Genomic DNA, 12,567 nt, shown 5'->3' with positions numbered 1-12,567 from the left:
TCAATTGTGCATATCATTATCAGCTGAGGATTCATCCAGACTTTTCCCTGGGCTTCCTTGAGGTGTGTGGGACACAGCGCCTGGGTGGGCGGGAGAATGACCTTCCTACTCTGGGCAGCTGAGGGGCGCCAGTGTCCTCTCTCCCCTGGAGACCCCAGAGGACCCAACTGTTTCTTTCTGGCCCTTCTCCTGCCCCACTGCCGTGGTGAACTCACCCTCCGATCCATATGCCATCTTACCCCTAGTATTTGGGACAATCTTGACCCCAGTCAGTGGTTGATGAGGAGGTGAGGAGAAGCTGCTATGTTCACATTGTCTCCAGAGACCACCCCCATTTCTTTCCTTTGCTCTCCCCTCTCTTATCCCTCCCCTGCGGAGCTCCTGTGACAGGCAGAACAACGCCTGCCCCCACAGACAGCCACCTCCTAGTCCCAAGAGCCTGTGGTTATGTCACCTTACAGGGCAAAAGGGACTTTGCAGATGTGACTAAATTAAGGATCTTCAGATGAGGAAATGCTTGTAGATTATCTAGCTGGGTCCAATGTAATCACCAAGTGGGCGGCAGGAAGGCCAGAGCCATGGGGAGAGATGCGATGATGGAAGCAGAGCTGACAGAGAGACAAACAGAAGGAGAGAGGGGTGCCTGGGTGGCTTGGTCGGTTGGCATCTGCCTTCGGCTCAGGTCATGATCTCGGAGTCTCGGGATCGAGCCCCACATCTTGCTCTGCTTGGTGTGGAGTCTGTTTCTCCCACTTACCCCACTCATGCTCTCTCTCTCTCTCAAATAATAAAAATGCATAAAATCTTAAAAAAGAGAGAGAGAGAAAGAGAGACAGAGAGAGATAAAGAGATTGACAAACAGAAAGAGAGAGACACAGAGAGAGAGAGAGACAGAGACAGACAGGCAGAGAGACTGGCTTTGACGATGGGGAATGAGGCCACAAGCCGGGGAAGGCAGGCAGCGTCCAGAAGCTAGGCAAGGCAAGGAAGGGGATTCTCTCCCAGGACCAGAGGGAATCAGCCCTCCCAACCCCTTGATGTCAGTCCAGCGCACCCCACGTTGGACTTCTAACCCTCTGAGCTGTAAGATCACGCAGTTGCGTGGTTTGAAGCCCCTGAGTTGACCTCACTTGCTACAGCAGCAATAGGAAACTCGTACAGCCCCCGAACTGTATGATGGTGCGCTGTCGGGAGCATGGACTGTGATGCGGAAGGGGGGGGGGCGGGGGGGGCGGAGGGAAGCTCTACCAGGACCTATGTCCTCCACCGCTCCCCGCCTGCCCTAGCCACTGCGGCCCCGGCCTTGGCCCTCTGTACCAGCAACTGTCAGCAACTGCCTCACTCTGACCTGCCCCCGACCTACTTCTCTGCAGACGGTGCCTCTCCCTGCCGGGCCAAACTTCCAGCAAAGGTCGCGAGGAGCCTCCCTCACCCCCTTCTCCTCTGGCCACACCTCCTTCTGGGCAGTGAGAAGAGGGGTACCCTAGTTTAGATGCCAGCAACAGAGGGTCAGAGGCAACCCACAAACCCAAGTTAGATGCCTTTCACTCAATTTCCTGGGGGCAAAAAGCAAGTTCAAGGATGTAATTAGGATGGAAAACAAGTGCTAAGCTTTACCGCCCGGCCATTGCCCTGGATGCAAACTTCTATGTCAGAGAACCTGCGTGTCCTAAAAAACAAAGCCTCAGATTCACAACCTAAGGTATGTGACCTTTAGAAAAAACACCTACACTTACCTCTTGCCCTTGTCATGACAGGAACCAAGGTAAACACTAGCTTCCACATTTCCTCTTACGAATAAGTGTGGTATTATTGCTCAGCCTCTCTTAAGCGCCTTAAATGCCCTAAGAGAGTGCCTCATGCGAAACGAGATCCAGGGCTGCCCTGAGGCCGTGCACACGGGAAAGCCCAGGAACATGACTGCGTAAGTAGACAACGTAAGAGGCGGACAGGTGGAGTGGGTGATGCCGGCCACCAGGGGAGGTGGTCACACCATCACTCTGCCACCCGTGTGTACCTTGGCCAAAAACTTCCCAGAAGACAACAGTTTCTCCCTTGAAAGCTTAGTTGACAATACCTCGCATCTCCTCAAAGAAGAGTTGGGCTTTGTCAAATCCCATACAGAGGACATTTTAATGATCATGGATTAATCATTAACAGTAATGGTTTTAATAATCATTTTCTGATGTGAAAAGATAAGCAATGCCCACCAGGAAATCTTTTGGGGGCCACGAGCCCCAGAGAAATCTGCTCCTCAGATCGTTGCAGGATCTTTGGCATTTCAGAATGCACACGCATGAAATGAGCCAGTCACAAAAGGACAAATACGGTATGATTCCTCTTCCATTAGGTTCCTAGAGCAATTCACGGAGGCAGAAAGTAGCATGGGGGTTACCAGGGGCCAGACAGGAGGGAAAGGCGCATTTTGGTTTAATAAGCATGGTTTCAGTCCCGGAAGATGAAGAAAGTTCTGGAGAAAGGACAGTGGTGATGGCTGCACAACAGGGTGAATGTACTTAATGCCCCTCAACTGTCCTCTTAAAAATGGTTAAAGTGGCAAATTTTATGTTACCATCAAAAGATGAACCTCTCCCGACACCGATACCCCACAACTCTACCGCGTGCCGCGTTCTCACACCGAACCCCAGCGAGAAAATCATTCCTTCGGGTGAATGCTTTCATCGGCTGCAAAGAAGGCAGAGGAAAGACATCTCGTGGGGCGCCCGGCCCCGAGGACAGCACTGGCCCCGGGAGGCCGGCGAGCCCGGCTGTCCCCGAGAGGACAGGGCTGCGCGGGGCCGGCCCCCAAGGAGCCCCTACCTTGTCTGGAAGTGCCGCTCTAGATCGCAGCGCTGCAGGACCTCGGCGCAGTAGTCCGAGAATGGGCAGGTCACCAGCAGCTTGTTGAGCAGCTTGTTGACCAGGATGCTGGACCTCTTGCAGTGTTGCAGCACCACGGGCTTGCGGTCCACGGGGCAGAAGTCCTTCTCCACCAGGAAGTTGGTGAGGCACAGGGTGCAATACGTGTGTCCGCAGGGCGTGTCCAGAGGGTCCAGCAAAGCTTGCAAGCAGATGTGGCATATGAGGTCATCGTCCACATCTTCGGTGTAGGTGTAGAAGTGGTTCTCCTCGGGGGAGTGGGCTTGGCCGCATACCACACACAGGGGAGCAGGGCTGGGATCAGGGGGACAGGCGGGGTCTGGCTGGCTCATGGTCAACTGGGGAGACGGTCCGACAGGAAACTGACCCAGGAAAACAGGATGTCCTCAGGAGAAAATTAAGATCTTCTAGGAGCCATCCACAGACCTGAAAGAGAGCAAGAGAGCTCATCTTGGTTTTCACGGTCGCCGAAGACTCCACTTGCAGTGGACATGAGACCTTGTGGCCAGTGGGCAGGGAACTGAGCTGTCATTGGGCCAGGGCTCACTACCCACTCTGGTGACCGACATGACCTTGGGCAAGGGGCCTTGTCTCCTTAGGCCTCAGTTTACCACCCATCCTAGTGGCAGTAATGTTTACCTTTAACATCCTCACGTTGGGGTGGGAAAAACCATTGGGTACTATCTGGGAAATGCCTAGAGTCACTCAAAAGAAATATGGCCTAAGAAATATAAATTGTTAATAAAATTCAATTAGACCAGTGATTTATAAAATGCTCTGTCAGAGGGCGCCTGGGTGGCTTAGTCAGTTAAGCGTCTGCCTTCAGCTCAAGTCATGATCCCAGGGTCCTGAGATGGAGCCCTGTGTCCAGCTCCCTGCTCAGCGGGGAGTGTGCTTCTCCCTCTCCCTCTGCCTGCCACTCCCCCTGCTCGTGTTTTCTCTCTCTCTCTCTTGTTCTGTCAAATAAACATAAAATCTTTTTAAAAAATAAAATGCTCTGATCAGGACAAGAAGAAAAACAGTTAACACTCTAATGGCTTTCTCTTATCTTTCTTCCCAACTTTCTCTAAAACTCAGAAAATGTAGGACAACAGAGCCTTCGACTAAATCATCTGAGAAGAAATGAGAGCTGCTGAGTCTGTTGTATGTTCACTGTGGTGAGAGAACACTTTCTTCCGTATGCACTTCATCCACTCAGTCAGTCACTTAGTGGTTATGTGGGCTCTGGGGCTGCACTGCCTGGGTTCGAATCCCACCGCCGCTGAGGGCCAGAGATTTAATCCATGTCTGTAAAAGGAGAATAACAACAGCCTACCTCCTAGGATTGCTGTGAGGATGAAATGAGATATGAGGCATAAAGCTCGAACAGTTGTACCTGGAATATAGTAAGTACTCCGTCAATATCAGCTACTATTTCTACATGTATTTGTTACCGAATTCATTTGGTCTCCCGACTAGCCTAATCGACCTAGGAAATGAAAGCTATAATTCTTATAACCGGTCTTTTTTTGCTTTGTTTTAATAGTATTTTTACTTAATTATATATATATTTCAAACCAGTCGAATACTATCACACTATGTGTTTTCCTTTGCGATAGGAGTCCAAATAATGGAGATTTTAACATTCCTGATTAATATCTAGAAGTGTCTTGCATGGTGCACTGGGTGTTATACGCAAGTAATGAATCATGGAACTTTACATCAAAAACTAGGGAAGTACTGTATGGTGACTAACATAATAAAAAATATTATTTAAAAAATATCTAGAAGTGTCTTAGAATCATTCAATAGATACGTTTTGAGCACCGCCTCTGAGCTAGGTAGTAAGCTGGGTGTGGAGACCTTCAGGCGAGCTTTCAAGGACACGCCCTTGCTCTCGCGGAGTCCCCAGTCCAGGGGAGGCAGGCGTGAGCACAGGTAACTGGCAGCCCGCATGACCAGTGCGAAGAGAAGCAGGCCTAGGTGACTCTGGGTTGACTTTCGTGAGGAGTAAGAATCCTGCACCCTCCCTCACCTACTGCCCCCTCAACTTCCTTCATTTTGGAAAGTAAACAAAAAGACTTTAGGCATTCCAGAAGAACATAAAAACACACGAAGAACCTAACAGAAAACCCACCGCATTTGGAAATGGCACGGCATTCCTAAACCACGTTCCATCTTTTTTCTTAACCAAATGAAGTCCAAGGTTGTTTGTAGGAGCATAGCCTTATCTCAAAAAGAAAATACATTGACTCCAATCTCTCTCTGGGTCAGCTTCGTGTTTACATTTCTGGACTGCGCTCATATGCCTGAAAGAACACTCTGGTCAAGAGGTTGAAGTAAAATTCCTGAATGCAAAAACATTCAGAAATCATAGCATTTTGTTTAGCATCAGAAGAGATCATGGAAGGCTAAGGTAGAGAGTGCAGAAGGGGGTGAAGTTGTTTCTAGTCAAATTTCATGGAAACATACACAGCTGCTTTGTGTCCTCAAGGCTGATGGAAGGTACTGGAACTACACAGGAAATGCTTTAAGTGGCATGGAGAACAGTCCAAAAGTCAACATGAAAATGGAAATGGGCCACCCAAAAATGATCATCCACTACAGGGAAAAAGTGCACATATTTTGAACTTTGACAAGAGTTTGGCCAAACACTCCCACATGTTTGGGTCCTGTCCGTTCTTTCTCATTGTGCCGTACTGACAAGCAACGGGAATGCACTTGTAGCTCTGGTCGTGCCACCGAAAAAACAACCTCACATTTCTGGCCCTTATGGGTGAGATGGTGGAGTTGGAGCAGATGTTTGGCTTTTCAGACTGTGTTCTGGAAAGTGGCAGATGCCTCCGAGTCTTCCAGGGGAGAGAAGATGGGAAGGCAGTTTGGATAGAGCTGTGCCCACTTCTCCACCCCACCCAGTCCCAACCCCATTTTTATGTCTCTGACACATCAGTTTCCTTATACTATTCTGTTGGAAGAACCCTAGCTTTAAAAAAAAGGAAAAAAAAAAAAAAGCAAGCCACCAAACCAATACTAGAAAGTTCCTTTCTGAAACAGAGTTCTAGGATTCTGTGCTCATAAAGCAGAGGGTTTTCCTTTGTTTTGGGTGATCAGCTTTTGGGAAAATATTTTTTTATTTGCTCTCTAACAGTTTTCGAGCATTTACCACGTGCCCAGCACTGTACCGAGGGGCCTTCTATAGACTATATTATTTAATCCATGCAAATCCTTAGGGTTGTTGGGGTTTGTTTGTTTTCATTTAACAGATGAAGAAGCTGACATGTGACATGGAAGTAACTTGCCAGTTTCACCAAAAGAGAAACAAACCAAAGAGTGGTTTGACTCCAGCTTCTGTTCCTACCCATTTCACTATGTTATGTCCCAGCATCTTTCCTGATCACGACTAGTCGGAATGAAACCGGCCGGACATAAGAGTCCCAGGAAATTAGGTTTAAAATCTCTTTAGGCCCATTGCTAGTAGCCTTTTCCAAGGCTCTGATTAAAAATATTCTTTGTCTTTACTGACCACTAGAATGCCCAAGACCGAGTGAATGGAATGGGCAAGCAAAGATGGCGGGTTCTAGCTCCAACCCCAATTTCTTTTTTGTTTTTCTAAGGGAAATTTGAATTCCCTGGTGCTTGTCCATGTGAGTAGACCATACTCTTCACATTATATTAACGTAAACACTCCTGTATATATTTTCCAACTTTGCTTTAGACTAAATAAAACCTATATGAATAGACACAGATTATGAGAGAATTGGCCAAAAAAAGCAGTTTGGGCGCTAAAAAAAGAACTAGGTAGATTTTTTAAAATATGGTTAATATTATTTGAAGTTTCTTTTTTTAAGATTTTATTATTATTATTATTATTGATTTATTTGACAGAGAGAGAGACAGCCAGCAAGAGAGGGAACACAAGCAGGGTGAGAGGGAGAGGAAGAAGCAGGCTCCCAGCAGAGTAGGGAGCCTGATGTAGGGCTTGATCCCAGGACTCTGGGATCATGCCCTGAGCCAAAGGCAGGTGTTTAACAACTGAACCACCCAGGCACCCCTATTTGAAATTTCTTATTTCTAGTTTACATCTCATAAACATGTATGATGTATCATGTTTTTAAGACATAGGTGTGCCTTGCTGAACTGATAAAAAATCACCAAAAATCATTATGGCTTAAAAGGTAAACTATTTGTTCTTCTGCAAGTAAGTGAGAGGGCCCGCCAGCTTTGAGTCCACTCGTGCCCCTCAGTGTGCCAGCCCTCAGCACTTCTGGCCCTGGCGGAGGTAAGGAGACAGAGCTGCAATATGGCTTTCTTGCAGTTTGGAGAAAGAGAACGGAAGTCAGTTCCCTCCTGGGGTGTCTGTCTGGGGCACGAGGCTGAAAATCGGACACTTCCTTCGTAGAAACCTACTGTGGTTTAGGAATGATCTTTCCTGTTTCTCCTGTGATTTGGGGTGCAATAGAAGTCCAAGGTGACTTTGAGAGGTACATGCAGTCCACCAATGTAGTGGTGAGAAGTGCCCAGAAAAATAAAAATCTCCATCTAGGTCCTAATCCCTGCTTCCTTTCCGCGAGTTTATGGTCACACCTAGAATTTGTACAGAAGTTCTTCTACCTAACTTTCAAATTCTAAACTTCTCTGCTGACAACAAAGACACGTTCCAGAGCAAACAGTGAGTCCGCACCGTCTGCAAGGTCGTCAGAGGTCCTATGTATCCTGTCACCTGCACAAAAATCCAAGAGTCTTAAGAACAGCCTTTGGGATATAACCCGTTTGGAAGTGGGAAAATGTCTGCGTGACATAACCGACCAGAATGACGGGGTCCCTGGTGTGCTTGTGCCCCGCTCATTCTCCTTTAAATGCGCACTGGCTTTGCAGAAAATGGTTACCCCAGGATAAACCATGCGCTGTGCTGGAAAGACAACGGATAAACATATCGTTTGGCAGGCTGCCCTGACAATTTCACATTTTCCTCCTCCTGCAAGGACAAGGCTTGACTCCACAGCTCCTCCCGAATGGCTGTGTGAGTCACAGTTTCACAACAACAGTAATAGGATGTCACATTATTAAAAAGAATTCATCCTCACAGTCAGTGGCAGTGTGGCCTGCATTGGGACTTAGACCTTGACAAAGACGAAACATTGAGCCATAGACTCTTTGTGTTGAAAGGGACCTTGAGGGAAGGTCCCTACACGAACAGCCTTTTACCACCTTCTAAAATAGACCATCCTGCTTTGGAGAGCTCCACTTGGAGGACAGTCTGTAGACAGAACAAAATTTCCTTCTCTAGAACTCACCTGCCCCCTCCGAGGGTGTCAGTATTCTCCTAGGAGCTATTCAGAATATGTCACATTCAAAAAAAAAAAAAAAAGAATATGTCAAATTCCTTAAGTCCTTTAATTATTGGAAGACACCCCATTTCCCGCCCCCAGCCTCCAGGTCCGGCAGCCTTAGGCTCTCTGGCGTTCCCTCCAGTTTCCATATACTCCATGAGGCTGACCACTCTCCTCTGCACACTCCCCGATAATTCAGTGTCCTTCCTATAGTTAGTGGGGTAGAATGCTCCCCCAAACTCAGGGACAGAGTGAAATGCACTGACTTCACGCAGAGCTAGGAAGCGTCTGCTTCCTCGGTCCGCCGCTGTCACTGCGGTCCTGGCCTGCTCTGAGCCAGACGCTGCCCTGAGGCCTGGGGAACGCTATTAGCAATTCTTGAGCACCGAGGGGGAAAAAAATCAAGGGTAATAAAGTAGAAAAGTAGCGGCTAGGAACACAGTTTAGAAAACGCAAAGATATTTGGTGGCATTAGGCGGATTTATCTAAACAGAAATTCCTCAGTGGCTGAACAGTTGAGTATTAGAATCCGCAGTGCATAACCGATCCCAAGAATGAGTGGTATTTGGGGCTCTGGACTCTCCCATGTGTCTGTAAGCGTTCCTGTATTTTGAAAACTCTTGCTGTTCTAAAATGTACTGACAGGGGCGCCTGGGTGGCTCAGTCGTTAAGTGTCTGCCTTCGGCTCAGGGTGTGATCCTGGTGTTCCTGGGATCGAGTCCCACATCGGGCTCCTCCGCTGGGAGCCTGCTTCTCCCTCTCCCACTCCCCCTGCTTGTGTTCCCTCTCTCGCTGGCTGTCTCTGTCAAATAAATAAATAAAATCTTTTAAAAAAATAAAAAATAAAAAAAATAAAATGTACTGACAAACTGAACAACAGGAGAAAAGAGAAATGGAAACCATGTAAACACATGGCAAATCAGAGATCTTTTTTTTTTTCATCCGAGCACAAACCTTGATTAACACGCACTGACGTCCCTAACAAATGAAAAAGTTAAAAAAGTGAGGCCACGGGCAGCCGACGGGAGGCCAATGAGATGAACCGGAAGTCCTGCAGGTCTGGATGTTCCTCAAAAAAAAAAGAAAAAGATAAAGAAAAAAAAGACAAAGACAAAGACAAAGACAAAAAGCTGCACGAGGGCTGGAAAGGAAAGTGTCTGAGGAGGGGGCCCTAGTCACTGGCCCGTTAGGTGAGCAGGTCGCCGAAGGGCTCATGAGCCGGAGGAAGAACTGGCTTCACGCAGAGGAGAGAAGTGTCGTCTAAAGCCAGGCCCCAAGGTGAGCACGAGATGACTGGATCCCGAAAGAGCTTCGTTTTGAGAGCGTGTCCGTTAAGTGACAAACATTCCCTGCAGCCGGGACTCCGTGACCGTGTAAGCGGCTGCTTCCGAAGTTCTGCGGACTTACTTAATGTTGTTCGAAATCTCCTAATCCCTTCCACCAACCCCGGTGCTTCCCATAAACACAAACCCACAAAGAACCGCTATGCTAGAGGGTTTCGGAGGGAACTTTAATCTTCAAGAAGCCATGCCTGAGGATTTTGGTACTTGATGATTCTTTGAAATTTGGACAAAGCTACGCAGGGCAGAAGGGTGGCAGAACTGGGCTCAAACTGGTCATGGAGGCCCCACCACTGTGCAGAGATCCCAGTCAGTCAGCAACACCGTCCCGGACCGTGAAGACCAGAAACACACTCCTGCAGGAATCGAATAGAATAGTGCTGGGAAAGTCTTCACACTGGTGGCCTCATTCCTCCTTCCAAAATAATGATCACCTGGCGTGTTTGTCTACCCACTGCCTGGCCTGGGGGGAACTCCTAAATTAGATTATGGGGTGGGGGGAGTGATTGCCAAAGTTAGGGCAAGCTCTATTTTTCTCTATCAAACGAAATAAATTTATAATTACATTTTAAATTATAGATAAATTGTGTGAAAGTTGGAGGTATCAATAATGTGCCATCAATTTTTATAAATACCAACTGTGAACTAAGGGACATAAGAGGGTAGACAGTGCTCTGTGGAATATTCCTTAGCTTCTAGACCCATCAGTAATAGAGAGGAATTAAGTGCTTTAGTGACCTGAATAAAAATTGCCACACGTGGGTTAAAAACTGTCTTTTAACCAAGAGGGTTTGAAATGGGGGCTGAGGAGGCAGGGGTGCCAACTGCATTGCCAGAGGCAAAGGAGAGAGAACACAAAAAAGGCAGGTGCAAAGGTCAGGGTTAGCTCTGATCCTACTTCATATCTAAATCCCTGATCTCAGAGAGGGAGCAAGCAATTCACTCATTGCATCTGTGAATGACACTAGCCTGCATAGTGTTGCCAACACTAGAAGGGACAGAAAAAAATATATCTAAATGGTCTTTAGAGAGGTCACAATACCTTCAGGAAATTAATGGTGAATTTAACCAAAAGGAGACAATGTCTGGAGTCAACAACCGAGAACACAGACAGAAAGTGGGAAGAACAAGGGAAGTGCTTAAGTGAAAAGAGTCCCAAGTGGCGAGCAGATCAGATACAAGTTTTAGTAGCCCACGGAAGATCTTTCACAAGCTGCCTGGGGAGGAGCTTTGCCTCTCTTGACTGAAGATTTACTGCCTTTCGCCTGCGTATCATGGCACCCCTTTCCTACTTGGGTTTGCTTGTAAGACCTCTGTCCCAGAAAAAAAAATGTCTTTCCATCTCCTGGTCTACCAACATGGTGGAATGGAGCTGACCCCCTGCCAACAACAATATGAAGACAGAGTATTTTGCGTTGACCAAGGGCTCTGTTCACGCACATACTAGCCATAGGATCTTGGGAAGCGCTAATGTCAGAGAAGAAGCATGGAAAAGCAGGCTGACATTCTTCCACCCAAGGCTGAGAAACAGAATGAGGAAATGCTTTTTTTTTTAAACAGATAACCAAATTCTATAGAGGGAAAGACAAGGTGAAAGAAGAAATTTGAGTTCTCAACATTGTTTCTGCTGTTTTAATTCTATATATGTTCATTGATCACCTATGTCAAATCTGGCATTTGTCTTAAAATCTGTGGGAGCTCCCATAGGGAATTCAATTTTATCTTCAGTGAGCTTAAGTCTAATTCAAACAATGGAGCTTACATATAGGAAAAAAATGTTAAAGCGCTACAAAAAAAAATACACGATAAGTATGGCAAGGAATATGACCCACCAATCCCCATTCCCCCAAATAGGAGCCAGAGCCAGGGACAAGATTTGGAGGAAAAGAGGTAACCCAGAATGGTCAGGAAAGCTCATGGAATAGTTGGGCCTCAGAGCAGATCATCAAAGATTAATGGTATTTGGACAAGTGGGAAGAAATTAAGGTAGGGAAAGACCCTGAGCAAATCCCCCAGTCAAGGAAGAGAAATATGCATACTAGTGTGGTCACATGATGACTTGTATTTGAGATTCTAAAATGATTTATTAAGAAATCACAGGATTTTGAGTTGGGTAAGAATCTTAGGTTCTCCCCAAATGCAGGGATTCTCTTCACAACAGCCCTACAGGATGGCCCACCAGCTTCTGCTTGAAACACCTACAATGATGGGGAGCTCGTTAGTTTTCCAACAGCTGAATGCTTTCCTTTTGTTACTTTGACCTTTCAGTGTGACGGAGATCACATTTGCTCCCTCAAAACATGACAATCCCCCCACTCCAAATTAAAGAGAGAATTGGTGGTCTCTCTCTTGTCTTTTCTTTTTGTCTCTGGTTCTTCCAGTTGTCTTCCTTGGAGCTGAGGTGGTAGTAAAGGGTCTACCCAGGATGTTCTCTAGTTTGTTAAGGTCCCTTCGAAAACATGGCACCCAGAAGTAGACACTTATCCAATTGTGGTTTGATGGTTCAGTGGATTGGTTGCTTCCTTAACCAAGATACTACTTGTCTTTTAAAGCAATGCAAGACGGGGGCGCCTGGGTGGCGCAGTCGTTAAGCGTCTGCCTTCGGCTCAGGGCGTGATCCCGGCATTCTGGGATTGAGCCCCACATCAGGCTCCTCCGCTAGGAGCCTGCTTCTTCCTCTCCCACTCCCCCTGCTTGTGTTCCCTCTCTCGCTGGCTGTCTCTGTCAAATAAATGAATAAAATCTTAAAAAAAAAAAAAAAAAAAAGCAATGCAAGATGGCCTTTACTGACTTGCTTTTGTACATACATCAAAAACTGAAAAACTCTGACTGAAAAAACTCAACAGGTTTTCAGATCATAAGACACTTACTATTGTGCCTTGAACATAGAAATACATGATGGTAGTGGTGAAGGCTGCTGATTATAACTCCCTTTCCCAAATTTTGACCAATATCCAGCCTCCACGTGGACAAGGAATCTCTCTATAAGTAGTGGGAGGAGCCTATATGTATGAGTGTCAGCTGGGGAGGGGTGTAGC

General features: G+C 46.8%; 1 protein-coding gene across 5 annotated transcripts in view; it reads right to left on the bottom strand.

Moving 5' to 3' along the window:
• LNX1 (ligand of numb-protein X 1) overlaps positions 1-12,567 on the bottom strand; it is a 198,890-nt gene that overhangs the window by 95,777 nt on the left and 90,546 nt on the right. For all 5 annotated transcript variants that reach the window (XM_045816007.2, XM_045816006.2, XM_087864135.1 and 2 more), the window contains one exon: positions 2,821-3,306. In XM_045816007.2, coding sequence (XP_045671963.1) covers positions 2,821-3,212 — 392 coding nt within the window. In that variant the 5' untranslated portion in view covers positions 3,213-3,306. The remainder of the gene's footprint in view (positions 1-2,820; positions 3,307-12,567) is intronic.

The sequence above is a fragment of the Ursus americanus genome, chromosome 8, assembly GCF_024610735.1.
Source record: "Ursus americanus isolate L20-20 chromosome 8, mUrsAme1.1.p, whole genome shotgun sequence".
Taxonomy (NCBI): domain Eukaryota; kingdom Metazoa; phylum Chordata; class Mammalia; order Carnivora; family Ursidae; genus Ursus; species Ursus americanus.
This window is presented reverse-complemented; position numbering and strand designations above follow the sequence as displayed.